The sequence below is a fragment of the Geospiza fortis genome, unplaced genomic scaffold (genome assembly GCF_000277835.1).
Source record: "Geospiza fortis unplaced genomic scaffold, GeoFor_1.0 scaffold53, whole genome shotgun sequence".
Taxonomy (NCBI): Eukaryota; Metazoa; Chordata; class Aves; order Passeriformes; family Thraupidae; genus Geospiza; species Geospiza fortis.
In genome coordinates this window covers 7,170,847-7,190,741 of record NW_005054305.1, presented here as the reverse complement: position 1 = coordinate 7,190,741, position 19,895 = coordinate 7,170,847, and the positions used below count along the sequence as shown (strand labels likewise).

The 19,895-nt window shown below is 40.5% G+C and overlaps 1 protein-coding gene across 1 annotated transcript in view; it reads left to right on the top strand.

Annotated features, from left to right (window-relative positions):
• LOC102044008 (ethanolaminephosphotransferase 1-like) overlaps positions 1-19,895 on the top strand; it is a 45,327-nt gene that overhangs the window by 15,452 nt on the left and 9,980 nt on the right. Inside the window, exons 5-6 of the mRNA XM_005418302.3 lie at positions 1,740-2,008; positions 9,836-9,944. Coding sequence (XP_005418359.1) covers positions 1,740-2,008; positions 9,836-9,944 — 378 coding nt within the window. The remainder of the gene's footprint in view (positions 1-1,739; positions 2,009-9,835; positions 9,945-19,895) is intronic.

The following is a 19,895-nucleotide window of genomic DNA, read 5'->3' as shown; positions in this document are numbered from 1 at the left end:
TTTTGGGTTATTAATGCTATCAATAGCTAATAATTGTTACCTATAGCACCTTCCAAGTAATATCAAAAAGAAAAGCACCTCCATTTTATTTTGAGATTCAAGACAAAACCAAGCAATCTGTAGAGTTTGTTCTGTGTACTTTCTCCTAAGAGGTTCATCCTGCATGTTTACACTTAACTTTAAGAGGAAAATAGTTCTATTTTTCACCTGCACAGTCTCAGAAAAGAGACTAAGGGTATGGTTGAACATCACAACTAAGAAATGTTACAGCTGCTAAACCACCTTTCTCCTCCCCATGTTCACCATCCCTCCCTTGTGCCATCTCCCTTGCATTTTGTACCATTCACAGTACCAATTCAGTGACCCAGAAGAAAACATAATGTTTGCTGCCTTTCCACCAGCTGAACAGGCTGCAGGTCACCCTGTTCAACAGCAGGGAACTATCAGATCAACTCAAACCACATTGTCCAACTACAGCCTCAGAGTAAGGTCCTGTACAGTGCTGGATCATTTTTTAAGCACTCAAGTACTAAAAGTGATCAACACATAGTGCACCTTAACTGTAATGCATTCTTAGAATCATATAATCATGCATGTTGGAAAAGACTTTAGGGTCATCAGGTCCAACCATTAACCCAGCAATGCCAAGTCCACCACTAAACCATGTCCCCAAGGGCCACATCTGCACACCTTTTAAATACCTCCAGCGATGGTGACTCCACCGCTTAGCTGAGCAGTCTGTTCCAATGGCTGATAACCATCTTTGTGTAGAATTTTTTCCTAATGTCCAATGTAACCTCCCTCGGTGTGACCTGGGACCATTTCTTCTTGTACCTGGGAGAAGAGACTGACCCCCATCTCACTAAAACCTCCTTTAAGGTGGTTGTAGAGTGATAAGGTCACTCCTGAGCCTCCTTTTCTCCAGGCTAAACCACCCCAGCTGTCTCAGACACTCCTCATAAGATTTGTGTTCCAGACCCTTCACCAGCTCTGTTGCCATTCTCTAGACACATTCCAGTACCTCAGTGTCCTTCTTGTAGTGAAGGGCCCAGAACTGAACATGGGATTAAAGGTGTGACCCCACCAGTGCCAAGTCCAGGGGGACAATCACTGACCTGGTCCTGCTGGCCACACTATTTCTGATGGAGGCCAGGATGCCATTGGCCTTTTTGGCCATCTGAACACACTCTTGTATGAAAACTGAAAAACACTTTAAAATATATATAAGCACAAATACAAATAAATTTTGTGAAATTTGCTCCTTAAAGCTGCCGTGTAACTGTTAGTCATTGAGGTATTGAGCATCAAGGAACTTAAATGCCTTAGGAATCCACCCCACAAGAGCTCTGAAGGCTCAGAGGGTCCACAACACCAATGGATGGGCAAGAAGCTCTATGGACACTTTTTGGCACTTGAAACTAATTGCAGGGACTGATGTAAAAATGTTTCAAGATCGCTGGGGGCAAGTAATTATGGGTGTCTTTCTAAAATTCATGAGGAAAGTGGCATTTAGTTTCAGAGCTGAGGTAAGGACAGAAAAATTACTCGCTATCTGGAGCAATTATTATTTGAGCAGTTCTTACCTGTTGATATTGAGAGGGCTGTTGTGCTTCAGTTTGCTGTCATCGGTGTAATTTTCCTTTAAGTTATATATGGCAGTAGTGAATTGTATGTGGAGAAAGCTACTGCTTTGGTTGTGCTCTAATTCTTTGTTTCTTTTCCTTTCTCAATCCTTCTAGACTCCATAGATGGGAAACATGCTCGAAGAACTCAGTCCAGTAGTCCTCTGGGAGAACTATTTGACCATGGGCTGGATAGCTGGGCTACCTCCATTTTTGTGCTTTCTTTTTTTTCTGTCTGTTCCCGTGACAATGGGAAGACTGGAGTTTCTGTATATACAATGTATATATATTTAAGCATTGTCTTGTTTAACTTCATGTGTTCACATTGGGAGAAATATAACACAGGAGTTCTTTTTCTTCCTTGGGGATATGATATAAGCCAAGTGGTAAGTATTTATCATCCCTGTTTTGGTTTTGGTTTTTTAACTATGTAATTGTTTTCATAATATTAAAGCAATAGAGAAATAGAGTTCAAGGCGAATATATTTGGCTGAGATATTGAAATATGTGAAATTGCAAAACCCTAGAAGTAATTCAGAAATATTTTCTGCATTTGCAATAAAGGGCTGCTCTTTAGCAAATTGTCAGCATCAGTGATTCATTGCTGTGCAGGAGAAGAAGGCTTGCAGCAAGCCTAGCAGCCAGACAGTGCCCATGAGAATGTCATTTAACTGCATTTGATTTGTGGTATTAACAAAAATTACTATGCTATCTGAAGCCACAAGCTATTTTCCCCCCAATACCAGATTATGAGGCACGATGTGAATTAGTCCAAGTAGTATCTATTAACAGTAATTGCACAGTTATACACTAGACCTTCCTAATTCTACTCCATTTTATAACAAATGTGGTAATGGAAACAGCATTGTACCTATGCAGAGAGCAGTAACTGGTGTCAAGTGAGTTCTACCTTTGAAAAAAAGGTCAGTCATCATGGATGTCAAAAAGTCATAGATGCAGTCATAGTCATAGTCATAGACATTCAGCAAGGTGAATTACTTATCAGTCCACAGTCAGCACCAGCTGAGTTCTTGTCTGATTTTCAGCCCTGTGGACATCTTCAGAGAACATGCCCAGGGCACCAGAGTGAATGGTGTCCTCAGTGCACAGATGAGTAGCAGTATTAACAAGCTTAGTGCACTTCCAAAGGCCCAGCACTTCTGTGGGCTGGCTTATCTGTGTCTCAGATAGCCAAGGTTTGCAGCCTGAAGAGCACAGTCAGTCTTCTGAGCTTCCTGTTACCGGCACGAGATGAAAGGTACAGCCAAATTATTGAAAATAAATTTGACAAATACTCAAATATGTGTTTTAATGGAAATACAGCGTTCAAATTAATGGCTGCAGATGTAATGCTGTAAACATAATCAGAATCCAGTGGTTTGAGAACAACTCAGAGATGGTGGTCCAGCTGTGGTGCATCTGTGTTGTCCCCTAGAAAATAGGTTTTGGGAGAAGAAGTTGGCTCAGGACTAAGACATTAGGCAGCCAGCTGGTCTGCAAGTTTCAGCCATGTCTGTGTAAGGTTTCTCCCTGAAGTTCTTCCAGCAGGAGAGGAGTAGCTGTGTTCAAGCCTGTTTCACTGGTTGCTCAGATGATCACTGTACATGTGAACGTTTAAAAAGTTCTGCTGGATCACTGCAGCATCCAAACTCTATTAGTGGTTAAATCTAGGAATGGGTATCAATTAGCAGAGCAGTACTGTTAACTCTGTCAGTGCCTGTTAGTGACCTGTGCCTGTGGCCCTGTTTTTAATATTTCCCTGCCTGACAGATTTGTGGTGAGGCTGAATATCAGTAAAGTTTGTAAACTGCTTTGATTAACTGGGATGCAAGGTGCTAACAAGTGCTATTTCCTGTTCCTCTCTGATGCTGAACTGCTGTCCTGCTCACTTGCTTTTTAGTGCCTTCTGTGATGACTTGGTTACCGTCAAAGTGATAAGCTTGTAAACATGAGGTTTTTTTGATGCTCTTTAGCACAGTCATCAGCAGTGGTAGAAGATTGTACTATTGAAATCTCTGTATGTCAGTTTTCCTATCTGTAAAAAAATAGCTGTTGTGATTGCCTATGAACTAAGAGAAGGCAGGCTTTGTAGCTCAAGGTGGTATTTTTCCATTAGTCCAAAATACACTACAGATACAGCAGAAAGTACATAATATTTTTTTCCCAGTTCTACTGACTAGTCTAGTAAAAGATCTTAATCCCCATAAATATTTGTTCTTGTTTTGTAAACTCATTCATCAAATTTATATGATATTTATTCTATTAAAGATAGCTCTTCATCTCCAATAACTTAGAGGATACTGGGGACAATAGCAAGTGGCTGATGATGAGTAAGAAAAGTTATGTTTCCCTTGCTGGTTTTTTTCCCCTATTGCTTCTCTGCCAGGTATTCCCACAGACACATTTAGAAGCAGCGAGTGTGAAAGCACTCGCTGCTTCCAGGCTGATTCACGATGTTTAGTTCAGTATTTCCTCCATGGCATTCCTAGCTGGATTGCTGCAGGAATGTGCCTCTCTGTCCTGTCTTCAATAATTTCACCTACAACTTAATGCTGTTGCACTGGCATGTCAGACACTCAGGTGGTCTAGTCCCCTGCTTCTGCTTTTAAACTTGTTGGCAGCCAGGAACTCTGGAAAACCAGTAGTTACTGTCAGCATGCAGATAGAGGACTGATGACCTTAATGAGCTCTTAACTGGCATGTGGCTCCCAGGACACTGCTGCTGAGTCAGCTCTGCTGTACACAAACACAGCCCTCTCCCGGGCTCTGCCTCGGCTGTGCTAGAGAAAGAGCTGCTGTTCCTCATGAAAAATACCTTCTTATAGACAGGGAAATCTGTGGGAATTATGCACATCACGTTTTTCTGGGACTTGATGACTCATCAGAACTGGTAACCCAATTAAGCTAGCTGGGCTGTAATTGGCACTCCAATTAGCTTTGATTACAGCAGACAATCATTTGCAGGAAGCTGTGGTTTGTAAACTTGAAAAATGGCTGTAATGTGTCTGAGAGATGCTTGGTCAGAGGACCATTACGTTTGTGGATCCAGAATCAAGGTGGCAGCAAATGCAGCAGGGAAAGCTATTCCTGCCTCTTTCTCCCTCCTGCACAAGGATCTATCCTGTGCTGACTCCTGAGTAGCAGAAAAAGGTGCAGGGAGAGCAGCCTCTGTATCATAGCATCTAGACAATTTTCATACACTGTTGAGTAAGCACACCTATTGGAAACCCCAGAAGTCTGAGGAAAAAACAAGAAAATGAATCTCTGCTATGATCTGTGAGAAATTCCCTTGGAGACATCTTGTGAAAATGAAGACTTTTATTTTTGTCACAAGACAAACCAAAGAAAGCTAATATCTGCAAATTAAGTTTCTTGGAGAAAAAAAAAAGACAGAGCTTTCCTGAGAAATTAAAATTTCTGGCTTCTTGCCATATGTTAATTTTCACAGACATCTTCTTGTTTTGTTTTAAAAAAAGATCTGTTTTCTTTCTGGAGAATTTAATATTACCCTAATGAAATACTTGCCTAATCCTGCTGTTGCTTTTCATAAGCCACTGCAGTTGAGTTCATAGCAGGGGAAAAAATTTTTCCTTAATATGATGTAATGATAGCTCTGCTCCATTGGTGCTGCCTTAAGTGTAACAGGAGATACCCTTTATATTCTTAATTAAAACTTTAAAAGTGAAGACCTGTATGAGAGCTGCAGTGACCCAGACAATTCCACTCTCCTTCCTCTCCCTCTCCCCAGCCAAGAAGAGCAGGCTCAGAAAAAGCTCAAGCAGTAAAATTCCAAAAGCAGCAGGCAGCTGTCTCTGGCCAGCCCTTGCCCTGCAAGGAGAGGATGACCAGAAATCCCACACATAGAGAGAGTTGTGCCTGAAGGGATGGGTGCTTGGACCGTGAGCCCCGGGGTTTCAGTCTAAGATGCTTTCCCAGCTGCTTCTGCCTGATGGCTTTGGGCAGTACCACTGAGAGCCTCTGGGAGAGTTCTCTGCGTGCCTTGGAACTCCGAATAGATGGAAGTACACGATGTCCCTAGCAACTGGAACATTGTAGGACTTCCTTTTCTCCTTCCTTTTAAGTCACACTGGGGAAGGTTTCTTTCATGGGTACCATAGACCAGATTTTCTTTAGACAAGCTTATTTACAAAACCCATGCTGAAATATGTTCCATATGACCTTTGCTAGGGATGTACTGTGGCAGCAAATGTTTCAGGAGCTGGCAGAGAAATCCCAAACAATGCAAGTTCAAATCACATCTTGAAAAAATGTCTACCTCCTCTGAGGGGCAAAACCCCTTTTCTATTAAAAAGCAAAATAAAGATGCAAATATGTTGCTCTTTGGTCATATTATCATGATTCACAATTTAATTTCAGTTGAAAGGATATTCACTTTCAGAGATTTTCTAATTTGAAGTGTCTGTAGAAAGCAGAGCCTTTCTTGTGAAGAAAAAGTATTATTACTTAGTTCCAAAGTTGGGGCACAATGGAATTGTTGAATTAGGAGAAATTATAGCAGTGAGGAAGCAGTGCTGGCCAGACCATGGTGTTTGCTTCAAGCTGCCTCCAGACAGGGCTGGAAACTGATCTCAATACTCAGTTATCTGAGGGAAGCCCCATGGTATATCCATGTGAAATCTGAACAGAAGAACCTGCTGTGCACAGGCTTTTTCTGCAGCAGACTGCTTCATTCTTAACCACTTGGTTATGATTCTCCAAAAACCTTTCTTGATTAATTAATCTTCCACGTACCTTTAGTTATTTGTCTGTAATGTCTAAATGCAAAGTCATCTTTTTAGGTAAAATTTTTCAAAGTCTAAGATTTGCAACCTTCAATTATTTATTGACAGAAAAAAAAACGGAGAAAAAAATAAAGTGTAAAAATTGTGCATCACATTGAAGCTAACTCCTGTTGAAATAGCTTGTAGGAAATAATTCTTACTCTTTTAGGCAAGTGTCACATTTGTTATCAGAAGAATGAAGTAGCCTTGTATTTTAAATTGCTTTCTAGGCGTTTATTTTGAGCATTGCATTAATGGAAAATATTTCAACACACGAGCAATTAATACTGTAGCAATATGCTAGTGAAATTGAATATTACAATAAAATTAATATCAGGTTTTTGTGGAATCATAAAGAATTTTAAAGCATATCCACGATTTTTTAGAAGATGACAAAGTATTTGATTTTTTATTTCATCATGTAGAATATCACACAGCATACTAAATGTGCCTGTGTGTAAAACAGAAATGGTAAATCAATGGCAAGAAAATAAATGTATGTACGCACACAATCTAAAATATTGTGGTCTGAAAACTTATACCTGAAATAGTGAAAAGACATGAAAGTGATGGTGATTTTAAAATATCAAAAATTTTAGAGAACAGGTAAGAGGCTAGAAGGTAGAGAACTTTGAGGGGTTATACTGCCTTATGTTTATATAGAATTTTCCCAATGCCACATCAAAGGATTATTCTGATTTTACACAGGAACAAATGTGGCTATGTTGCCGTTATTTACAAAATTGTGGCAAGATAGGGAGTCCCTGCTCAGAATCCAGCTGTCCTGCTGTCAGCTATATTAGACAGCCTACAAATTAACATCTTGTATTTCCATATCTTTTCCATCATAAGTATTCCTCATCCTCATAGAGAAGGTCTTGGAAAGCCAAAAATGTTCCTGGTCAGATGCTGCTGAGAGTTGGAATCCAAGATTGTACCCATCTACATTGCCTTGCTATATAGTTCTCACTTGTGTTATTGTGGTGGGAGGATGCCAGGCACCCACCAAAGCTGCTCTATCACTGTCCTCTGCAACTGGACAGGGAGAGAAAATATTATGAAAGGCTCATGAGTTGATAGAAGGACAGGGAGAGATCACTCACAAATTACTATCATGGGCCAAACAGACTCAGCTCAGGGATATTAATTTAATTTCTTATGAATCAAAATCAAAGCAGGATAATGAGAAGTAAGAGAAATCTTAAAAACACCTTTCCCCTACCTCTCCCTTCTTCCTGGATTCTACCTCCACTCCCCCACTGGCACAGGGAGACAGGGAATGGGTGTTATGGTCAGTTCATTACAGGTTATTTCTGTTACTGCTCAGGGAGAGGAGTCCTCCCCCTGCTCCAGAGTGGGTTCCTCCCATGGGAGACTGTTCTCTGTGAACTTCTCCAATGTGAGTCCATCCCATGGGCTACAGTTCCTCATGGACTGCTGCACCATGGGTACCTTTCCATGGGGTGCAGTCATTCAGGAACAGCCTGCTCCAGTCCTGTGGGTCCCCCCCAGGATCACAAGTCCTGCCAGGAAACCTGCTCCAGCATGGGCTCCTCTCTCCATGGGTCTGCAGATCCCTATCAGGAGTCTGCTCCAGCATGGGCCTCCTGCAGGTTCACAGCTTCCTCTCAGACACCCACCTGCTCTGATGTGGGATCCTCCAGGAGCTGCAGGTGGATCTCTGCATCCCCCTGGATGTCCATGGGCTGCAGGGACACAGCTGCATCACCATGGGATGCACCATGGGCTGCAGGGGAATCTCAGCTCTGGTGCCTGGAGCACCTCCTGTTCCTTCTTCTCCACTGACCTTGTTGTGTGCAGGGCTGTTCCTCTCACATATTCTCACTCCTTTCTTCTCTGGCAGCAATTACAACTGCACAATATGGGTTTTTTTTCCCCTTTTAAAATATGTTATACCAGAGACATTGTCACCATTTCTGGTTGGTGCAGCCTTGGCCAGTGGTGAGTCCATCCTGGAGCCATCTGCCATTGGCTCTGCTGGACATGGGAAAAGCTTCTAACAGCTTCTCACAGAAGCCACCCTTGTAGCCCCCCTGCTACCAAAAACTGGCCACACAAACCAAATACAGTTATTTAATTTGAACTTCTCATTTTACAAAAGGCTGCAATTATTTTTACTTGCTAGAGACTACATTTATATCTGAAAAGTTCTAAAGCTGGTTTATGGCAGAGAGATAAGTAAAAAACTTGGCCATCTTAAGTAAAATTATTCAGTTGAACTTAGGAACATTGCTTTACTTTTTTTTTTCCCACCAGCAGTGCCTTTAAAACAGTTTATATAGCTGATTAACAGACTTAGACTTTGCTAGTAATTTTGACAATCTTCAATTTTTTGTTAGTATAGCTTAGATCAAGGGACAGAGCCATTTTCTCATCTTCAGGCTTTCGAAAGGAGGTCTGCTTCCTAAAGCTGGAGACTGCTTCAGTGTAGTCAAAGTGATAAGTCCTTAAAAAACAATATACCAAAATTCTGAAGCCAAGGAGTGTTGTTTTTTTTTCATATGCTACATCTGTTAAGAGGCAATCTCAATCTGGGAGTCTTGCATCACCAAATCCCAGGGCAGGGCATTCCCTATGAGAGCCCATTGCATCCACACCCCTGTTCCTAGACATGCACTGACATCTGACAATGATGCTCATGACTACCCTGCCAAAAGTACTGACTGTAATAATGGTTAATACTGAAGTTCCTCTTTTATCACTTGCCAAAATAGTCTGTTCAGGATTCAGCGTGTGAGAGTAAATTCAGGCTCCATCAAAGGCAGTTGGAGCTTTGCCATCAACTTTGATGGGGTCAGGATTCCATCCATCATGTCTTATGGATGATGGAATACAACTTCTTCAGGAAGCCAAATGTTAGCTCTGATGCAGGGGATTGCAAAACCCCATTATATGTGTCCTTAACTGAGACCAAAATTTGACTCACTGTCTTCAGTGGCCCAAGACACAATGGCACTCACTGGCGCCTGCTCCTCCTTGCTGCAGATCTGTTATGCCGCTTGTTCTTGCAGAGGCAATTCAAACATCCAGTTTCACAATGCAAAATCCAAGCAAAACCTTGTAAAGACCTATATACTGACAGGGCAAGAGTCTTGGTTTCAGATACAAAGAAGTAAGTGAAACCAAATGTAATATTATCTATGTGTAATAGAAGTTTAAGTGACATCAGCATTCTGCTGTTAATATGTGATCTTAAAAAGCCTGGTAATTAACAAAGAGATTAATTTCAGAGTTAATTTCAGAGATTCAGAGATTAAGAGGTTAATTTCAGTGTATCTTTGAGTTAAAATTTAATAGAAAACCAGAAATGTGTTTGTTGAAGTTCATTTGGAGAAGACACATAACACAGAAAAAAAAAGAGTATTGAAAAGCCTAAATAATATTGAAAATCAATTATCTTTTTTTCTGTAGGTATTAATAGCAGCATATCTGCTCACTGGTACTGTTGGTGTGGAGGTCTGGCAGAAGCCTTTGGTGTTTGGTTATTATATTACGGATGTATTAGTTATCCTGCTTATAGGTAAGTGTCCAAATCAGTACAAAAGTGTGCTGCTTTTTAATAATTTGGATTTGATATTTTTTATACTTCCCTCTTTCTTTTTTTGGTTTTACTTTTGTAAGTGTTGGCTAGTCCAAAAATACATGAATAGAGATAATGAAAAGGGTTAATACTGGAAAATTTCTAAAAAGTAGATAATTTTGGAAAATTTGTTCCTCACTGAATTAGTGTATGCTGCACACAAATAATATAGAAAATACTCCTTATCTGCATGTGCAATTCAGTGCAGTGTGCTGGCTTGCTGGGCTCCCAAAGTCTCAGGAATTTCTCATGTCACTCAGGTAAAATGTCACTTACATTTATGCTTATTCTAAGTTTAATGTTTTGGCCTGGAGCACATTATGTTCCAAAACATTATGTACAGAGGGAATGAAGACATTATTTACATAACCTCAGATGCACAATTGTAAATATGAATAAAAGCCCGGTGGTTTCTAAGCTCTTCTTTAGAAATCCTTTGCAAGCAGAAGAGATTTATTTTTCATACACAGCAATAGCCTATTTGGTCATTATTTGATACTGTCAGTGTAGTTTGAAATGAGCATTGATGTTTTTTGGCTGCTCTATCAAGACTGAGAACAAGAGCAGTTACATTTTAATGAGTTTAAAATATAGAAGTCTTAGTTGAAAATCTGTGTATGCAAAATGTTTTTGATGTGTTGCTTGGAAGGTGAAGAAATTAGCATATGCATTTTGGAGATTTTTAAATGAGCATACAAGTGGTGAGAAGAGGGCACCAAAATACTGTTTGACACAATCACTCTAGGCTTGCATCCCAAGAAACATCTTCTGCCCTTGAGCCAAATGGAGGACTTGGTTATAGGTGCTTCCCCCATGTCAACCATTTGAGCATTTTGCACTGATGTGTTCTCTCACCACCCTCTCCCTATAGCAAGGTTGTCAGCAGGTACCACCTCTTGCCCCAGCACTGTTTCCCAGAATTCATAGGTTAGAAAGGACCCTGTGTTCAGGCTGTGCTTTCTAATGAGCAATGTCTGCAAGGACGTGGTTTTGTGCTTTACCCAAAAAACCCCAACACTGTGTGACCAAGATGATACAGTCTTTTTCTAGTCAGACCTGATTTAGGAACTCTGAGGAAAAAAAAGAAAGGAAGGGGGAAAAGCCAGTGGTTGCTTTTTCAATAGTCAGTGAATTATTCACCTTTGATAGAGGTGTAGCTGTAGACAGGGAGGGATTTTTGCTCTTGAAGCAGCACTGCAAGCCCAGGGCAGATGGACACTGGCTCACCCGGAATGGGCAGGTCAGGGCAGCGTTAGGCCAGCAGAGACCAGCCCACTGAACACACTTGGTCTGTGCTGCACACACCAGTGCTTGGTTCCTGTCACTAGGACATGTGACAGCCCATTCAGGGACTACTCTGATGGCTTCCCTTGCACTTGGGAAGCCAAGGATGAAGGTTTAATCCAAACTGTTCAACATTTAGTAGGAACATTTGTGGAAGGGAAGCATCTCAGCATTATCAGATCTGCAGGCGTGAGCATCCTTTTCCATACTCTGCCAGAACCAGCTGCAAAGCTACGTTTGATGGACTGTTCCATTAACACTAGAAAGAAGTACTGCTTCTGTCTTGTGTCTTCTTATGGGTAACAGAATATAATTTCTTCAGGAAGCCAAATGTTAGCTCTGATGCAGTGGATTGCAAAACCCATTGTATGTGTCCTTAACTTAGACCAAAATTTGACTCACTGTCTTCAGTGGCCCAAGACATAGAAGTCAGAGAAGTACTGCTTCTGTCTTCTGTGATATGCTTGTATGAATGGATTTGTGAGCACAGAATAGTATTTCTTCCATCATTGTCCCAAGAAAAGTAGGCTTAAGTAGGAGCTAAAAAGTTTCTCCAAAAACCTTGACTCTATATTACAGAATCATCATAGTGCTTAGGAAATCTCTTAGAATCAGACACTAAATTTAAATATAGAAAAAGTAGTATCCTTCCACTAAGGGTCATGCTGATCCAGAAAGCACTGCCATTTCATGTTTGAATCTCAGCTCAGCAGTAAGGTGGTTATCATTGGGTAGCTTGTGTGCTGCGACTAGGGATATGTGAAATTTTTAGAAGCTTGTGGTAAATTACAGGACTCCCACTGTGACTGCAGAAAAAGTACCTGTCTAACCTACACCAAGGGCCAAGCAGCCAGGAAGATTCAATTATTCTCTCCCTTAGAGAGACTGCAGCAAGTGTGTCTTGCTCAGCCAGAACCATTTGTATCAGTGAGCCCCCTCTGGCTTGCTCAGTTAAATGCCTTTGTGGCTAGTTAAAAACAAAGAGGGCCTCTGATGCTTTTTACAAGCTAGTTTCCCAGGATCCTGAGAGGAGCCATTAAACCATAAATGGCTGTGCTTAACCATCTGATGGCATTTAGTAGTCACCAGTGGTCCTTCTAACGACCAACCTGTAGCTGCTCCATCAATACTTGGCATTTTTTGGTGCTTTTACTGTTCTATACACAACAGGAGTTCAGCTGCTGAGCTGTTGCTTCTCTGAGAGCAGCTGGGCTTTAGCCCCTACTTTCTGTGGTGGGAGCAAATCCAAACAAGATGCACAAGAGTGTTTTTCAGATGTCTTTCCTGGAGTTTTCTGGGAAAAAAAAATATAAAATCCATGTATAACCTAAGGATGAACTCTGCAAAAGCACCTCTTCAGAGGAAGCTGTGGTATCACCAGGTGACACTTTCTCATTGAAAGTAATGGAGCTTTTATCAGGTGCCAGAACACACAAAGATATACATAAAAGTGCAGCAATACTGGTGTTTAGATTAGATGTTTTAGGAAAGAGAGCTTTATGTATGTTCCTGGGAACTCTCTGGCACACTTTGAACACCTGTAGGAAAGCCAAGTCCTGAGCTGCTGAGCAGTGACCTCAGAGGACTACCCTGTGAAATAGAGAAACTTCAGCACAGTATTTTATGTGAATTTGTCATCTACCCAGCAAACATGATCCTGTAATTTTCACTGGCAGTGAATGCAATTCCATCCTTCAGCTTCAAAACACACACCTAGCTGGACCCTGGATCAATGAGGAAGGTCCCTCTCCTGTTTCCAGAGCAGCTGACCTGGCTGCTAGGCAGAAATGCCTTTTCTCTCCCAGCAGGGGAGCAGACAGACCCTGTTAAAGTTATGTGCCTGTGTGCTCATCTGGAACTAATTACTCTGCACTCATCAGGGCTCCTGTAGATGACACTCCAAAAGCTCTCTTGGGATTTAACCACAATTGTCCCATAGCATTATCTGGCTAACTAGGGTCCCTTCAAAGGGCAGCATTGGGGTGAGAGCTATCATTTATTTTCACCCCTTCAGGGCATCCCAAACATTCCCTGTCACCGTGTTATCAGGTTGAGAGCAATATGAAATATTTACAATAAGCATTTTAAAGCAGTCAGTTCTGCACATAAATTCTTGTACCACAAATGATGCTGTAGACTTTGTGAGAAGATTTTCACTGACAGGTAGGCATCTGTAGTTCAGGGAGCAGCATTACGAATTGATGATGGTTTCTGTCTCACCTTGCTATTAAATGACCTGTAGGTGCATGCTCTGCATGAAGCATTTCTCATGTTTGGGACCTTCATACTTGCTCTGCATGAAGATTTTATAATGTCTAATAAAATTTGAGTTCAGGCTATAATCCTTTCCTGGAGAAAGGAAGATGGAGACATGCATCTTACTGGAAATTTCTTTTGGTGTATTCTTCTGTTCAGAATTGACTGAGGGCTTGGAAGTTGTGGTGGAATGTACATAAACAAGCAGAGTTAGCTCATCAGCTTCATTTCCTTAGGAAGGCAAGTTGGAAAAATGATGCCTGGATGCACAGATTTTCCTGCTTCTTTTCAGTATTAATTGCAACCACAAGAATAGACTTCATGGAAAAAGGATCACTTAAGCATGGAATGGATGTGTTATACTTCATCAGTGTGTGGCACATTGGGCAGACACCAGCCTGTAATCCAGACATGGTGTCATATTTTGAGTCTACTATGTGTGGTCAACAGAGCCCAGATCTGGCTACTGAAAACTGTGGCAAAGCTGAAACAAGTTCTCAAAGTGCAGGTTTGAACATGAAATGTGAATTGAATATTAATATCTATCAGAGATCTGAAAATTGAACTTTGTTTTAGAGATGAGGCCAAAGCATTCAGAAATTTTTCCTATGATGGTCATGGGTTTGGTTTCTATGCTGACTTCTACAGAGTGTTTTCCTTGAGGGTCACTCTTCCCTGAGCTACTTAAGTATATAAAATGAGGAGTGAAAACATAAATGAACAGATAAGAGCAGCAAAACACTAACGAGGAGGCCAAGCTGTAACACTTTAAACATGCCAATTATTTGAATTCCATCATAGTGGGAAAGCACAGCACAGTTACTCCTTTAAACCAGTGCCTTGTACTTACACTGTGCTACATCCTGTGTATCAAAGGAGGACACACAAGTCCTTGCCATGGGTGTTCATGCAGCAGCCTGCCCCTTTTTCAGTGTCAGAAACTGTTTAAGAGGCCACGGTCAAATTATGAATTGTTTCTCCCCCTATGGAATGATGTCCTTCTGTAGTGATTTCCTGTAGTTCCCATTGCAAAGTGGCTGATGGCTCTGCCCTAGTGATGACTTGCTGAATGATTAAATGTTAAGTGCAATGTTTTCAAAAGGTTATTGCTACAACAGGCTTTGACCAGTCCTGTTTGAGAAGTGTGCTTAACATGAGTTGGCTTCTACATGTCTGTCACCAATTCAACATTTATTAAGGCATTGTTGTGACAGATTGTGCGAGGCTCTGTTAAAGCAAAGGGTGTGAAATACTCACCTGTCACTTGAGATATATTTTTAAGAAATCACTGAGTTCATGTTCATAGTAACTCATCTGAACCAGTCAGAACAATAACCCAGAAGAGCAGAGTGCTCAAGGCCAGAGGCTGAGCAGTGTCACAGGATGCTGACTACAGGTGGGAATGAGTTTGGTGGTGTTAAGGCATGAGGAGTCATTTCAGGGGCTCTGGGACCTCCAGGAGAAGGTCAAACAAGGGAGCTTGCCTGGCAGAGTTCTTCTGGAAGCCAGTCTGGGCTTTTCAGTTTGAACAGAGCTACATCAAAGAAGCAGCTACATCCATAAACTAATTCTTCAATTGGTTCTAAATCCCTCTGAAAGCTAATTGTTATCTTACAGCTCAGTTTGAGATAAATGCCATGTGTACTTCCTTAGACACTGAAAATAAGGTATAAAATCAAAACATGATAAACATATCTCTCTTCAACAAGCATGATAAATGCATCCCTATACAATCTTTATACTCAAAAAATATCTTAGATACTAAACATCCAAAACCTACATCAACTTTGTGCATGAAGACAGTGCTTATGTCTACCTTATGTTCCCTTAATCCCTGGAAAATTATTTCATACTGTGGATTTTGGGTGTATTTTTCACCCTAATGTGTTCAGACTTTACAGGCTCAATTAAGTCTGCAAATTATACATTTGTTTTCTAAGGTTTCCCCTCCCCCCAGCTACTAAGTGGTTTTAAGTTTGCCATTTTACAGAGTAATAAAATATAATGGTTTTTTTAGTGGACAGCTCAAAACGCAATTATGTGTTTGCACAATCAGTTAAAAGAGTTGTCTGCTCAAGACATGCCAGAGTAGGTCACACTGCTCCACAAAAAGCTTCTGTTCCAGAAACAAGTGCTTCTAAAATGTTCGCCTTTTGATGAAGCTTGCTTCTGATCAGTGTGCTAAACATTCAGTGTGTTAAGATATTTCCATGTGTCTAGCTGCTCTAAATGTGCAAGGAGTTTGAAAAAAACACCAAGGAAAAAGTACTTAAATTTTTTTCCAAGCTAATATTGAGGCCTGGATATTTTGAATCTAATTTTTCTTGTCTGGTAGCTGAGAAAGGCAAATTATAACATCCTATTTCTTTATAGCAAACATTGATTATGACAGATTATTAATCTAGAGATGGGAAGGCCAAGCAGTGTACTGAAGAAGGCCATACAGAGGTGTGGGCACTTGAAGAATGAGGAGAGTGATGGTATTTCATTTGTAAGCTGAAATGCAAGTACAACTACCTGCTGTTAGAGAGTTGGTCAACTTCTGTGATATGCCCAGAAGGTCTGCACAGGCCTCTTCCCTGCCTCCCAAATGGGATGAGTGCTCTGGGGAGTATTTTTTTGGGGAGGGGGAGCATGGCAGGGATGGTGCTTTCCTGAACAAATTCACACAATTTCCAGTGCAGTGTTCACCTAAAATTACATCCCTGTATTGCACTGTCTCATTTTTGAATTTTTGATTTTTAGCTATCAGGAGAGCCAATTCTTAACAAATAAATTTTCAGTGCTTTTCTTAGGACAGTTTAAGGATTGGTAATTTGTCAGGAATTTACAAACAAAGGGGATTTATGTTAGCAGAGGTGTAGAGAAGATAAACAGCAAAGTTTGTCCTTCCTTTGAGGCACTATAACTTGTCTAGTGGTTTAGATGTGTTGGAGTCACTTCTTTATTTAGCAGTGTTTACAGTCTGTGAGGTTTTGTGTTTTCAGAAATGTGGCTACCTGCAAGGGCTGTTTGCTTTGTCTGAGTGCCAGCATGGGGCTGTTGGGTACTGAAATAGCATTTTCTGGAGCTGACAGTAGTGTCAGCAGTTTGTTCCTAGCCATACCCTCTCTTTCTCTACAATGACCAAGTCTGTATTTTGCAGAAATGCCTGAATTAAATCAGGTACAACAGCCACAGTAACTGCAGCATGTCATGGAAACAACCTGTCTGCCTGTAGATCTTCAGTAGTCTTTAAATTTAGTTACATGAGCATTTAAAATGCCCTCACATAATTAAAATATATTACTGTCAGTCCAAATAACATGGGTGACAAGGTATCATGGTATCCATTGTGTGCTAACTTTTTAAAACTATTATTAATTTATTCTGTTATATTACAACACCTTATTGGTTTGGAATTGAATTTGAAAGCACTAAATGAAATCTAAAGTTGTCTTTAAGGCTGATGGGAATTGCCTTTTGATCTCTTTTATACACGTGTATACTCACACACACACACACACACACATATATGAATTTGAAAGCACTAAATGAAATCTAAAGTTGTCTTTAAGGCTGATGGGAATTGCCTTTTGATCTCTTTTATACACGTGTATACTCACACACACACACACACACACATATATATACATATATATATATGTATATATAACATGCACACATATTTATATACATGTCTGTGTGTGTAACTGCTTTTATACACATACATATTTGGAAAACAGGATAATGCCTTCATTTCTTCTCTTCTAATATGTCCTTAATCCTGAATTTCTGAATGCATTGGGATTTGTTTGTTTGTTTATGCTTATGTTTGGCATTTTTTAATATGGACAAAATAATTCCTAATAAAGAGCTTTAAAAATGTTTACTTCTCTGAAAAGGGAGTTTACATTGTGCAACACAGAGGACTGACTATAGGATTGTACCTAAATCCGAGGATTTGGGCTTGATACTTTCAGCCTGGCGTGACACAAGAATTCCCTGTGTATCTGTGCCACCCATCTGTGCTTTGGTATTTCTGCCTTTAATACAGGCCTGTGTTCTTACAGTTGGGTCTCAGATTTTAAATCAGCTGAAGAATGGGAAAATACTAAAGAAGAAACTAAAAAATCCTGGAAGAGCAGCATACCATCTCTAAGAACGCTTGAGGAGTTCTATTTTCCCATCTGTGTTAAAACATGGAATGCGCTGAAATTGAATTTTAAAAATCATTTTAAAATAAAATATGTAATTTTAGGACATTAAAAACAACAAAAAAGCTCCATGATGATCACTTGGGCAGTGCCTGGGTGGCTGAGCGCCAGAGAGCCAGCAGTGGGTTTGCTTTCCAGGCTGCACCTTTTGTTCCTCAGAGCAGCAGGGAATGGCAGCAATGCGGATGCAGCAGTTTAGCTCCTGGGCACAAAGGGATCCTTAATGCCAATTAAACAGCAGACTTAATGAGTACCAAAAGCAGCCCCCAAGCCAGGCCTCTTTAGCTAAAAAAAGACGGGAAAGCAACATGTTGTAGGAAATGATGGAATTCTGAAAATCCCATAAGAAATGGGGAACACCCTTTGCTTTCCCTGCTGCATCCTCAGCTCTCTCGCTGTGCTAAAAGCAAAGCTCTGTAAAAATACAGGGGAGTAACTGGTGGAACTGCCCTGTTTGGAAAGTGGCTTTTTTCTAGCTGGGGGACTGTTTGTGGTCAGTGTGTTATTCCTAACTAAAATGGCACTTCATAAAAATAACAAATTGTTGGCAACCATGGCTCTTTGAATTCTATTTCTAGGTCTAGTCTCTATTTCTGTTCCTCTCTGTTGCTTTTCTCCTAACAAATCAAACTTCAGGACTGCAGCAGGAAATTTAGATTTAACCTCAAGAGTCAATGTTTTGTCTCATGTCTGCTCTAATGTGATACAGATGTTGGAACTGCTGTACGTAAGTCAAGATTTTATTGAACCAGCGCTCCCTGCCTAATAGAAAACACTGCTAACTGGAGTGCACATTAAACACAGATCACTCTGAAGGCACTAAGCCTGTGAATTCTAGAAATATATTGACAAAATACTTGGGATATTACTTCAATTGCACATCCTTAGCTGTTTGATGGGGAGTTTCTGCCATGGTAAAGAAGCAGAGCTCTTAATTGTTTTAAGAAGCAAACCCAAAAGGTAAACATTAAAAAGAATGCAATACCTGAAATTATTTACAGGCTGGCTTTTCTTTTTTTTTCCAATTCTTTGTTTCCCTCTCTTTAGTAGATAATCAGAAAGACTGGAGAGACAGATTATCTATTGTATCCCTTTTTACTTCTTTTTTTTCCCAGCAATCCTGATCTCCACTTTTCTTTCATGTTTAGTTTTCCTTTTCTTGAGTTGCCACTGTGGCCAGGGCATGCTAAACGCTTGGATATGTCCTTGATGAGGACTGAAGGGTAAACACTGACATTTCTCAAGACACTGCTATGTCACATTAGCCCCAGTACAAAGTCATCTGAAATCATATCTTTCCTCTAATCATTTTCCCCTCCATATTGCTAATAAGGAGATTTAAGTTCTCTACTTTTCTTTACAGGCAGCACAGTGCTTCTTAAATGATATATTTTTGGTCAAAACCAGAAAGTTTAACACAGAGTGCTTTTCTTGCCCATAATAAAATAGGAATTATGTATTAATTTAGTGCACCACACCCAAGTCTCATGCCCTACAATAAAAAACCAGTGCAGAAATGTGCTCCCCAGAGCACTCTCCAAGCAGCAAATTGACCAGGGAAAAGCCCTCAATACACAGAAAGTGGGGGAAGAAGTACAAACCCAAGAGCTCTACAGGGAATGACATTGATTAAAAGTCATATATATTTTCACCTAGTTAGGACTGACTGATAGAGTGGCTTTTTTTGTTTAAATCTCAAGCTTCCACTTGTTGCTGAAAGTCTTCTGTGATTCTTGAGTGGACCAGTGTATTTTGGATGGGGGTGTTAGAGGGGTACAGCTGGGTCTTCAGGCAGCTCAGGGGCTGCTGGCAGCTGGGCTGATAGTACCAACAGCAGTGCAGGGAGAAACAGAGTTAGCAAAGGTGAAACCCCTTGTGCTTTGTGGGTTAAAGCTGAGCTCCAGAAACACCACAGCTGTGTTAAAAAAGAAGTAAAAAACTCTCACTTGTTCAAATGATGGACATGCTGTAAAAATTCATTAATCTCAGCTATTGTGTTATTAAAACAGATCATTAGTTGACCCTTAATATTTTGAACTATAAACTTATTTCCCCACTAATGTGAACAGCCCAGCTTGAAGTTTATTGCCTTTCTATATTCCACTGGAAGGCTTTTGGTGTTAGACTCAGATTTTTCAAGATAAAGAGCAGCTCA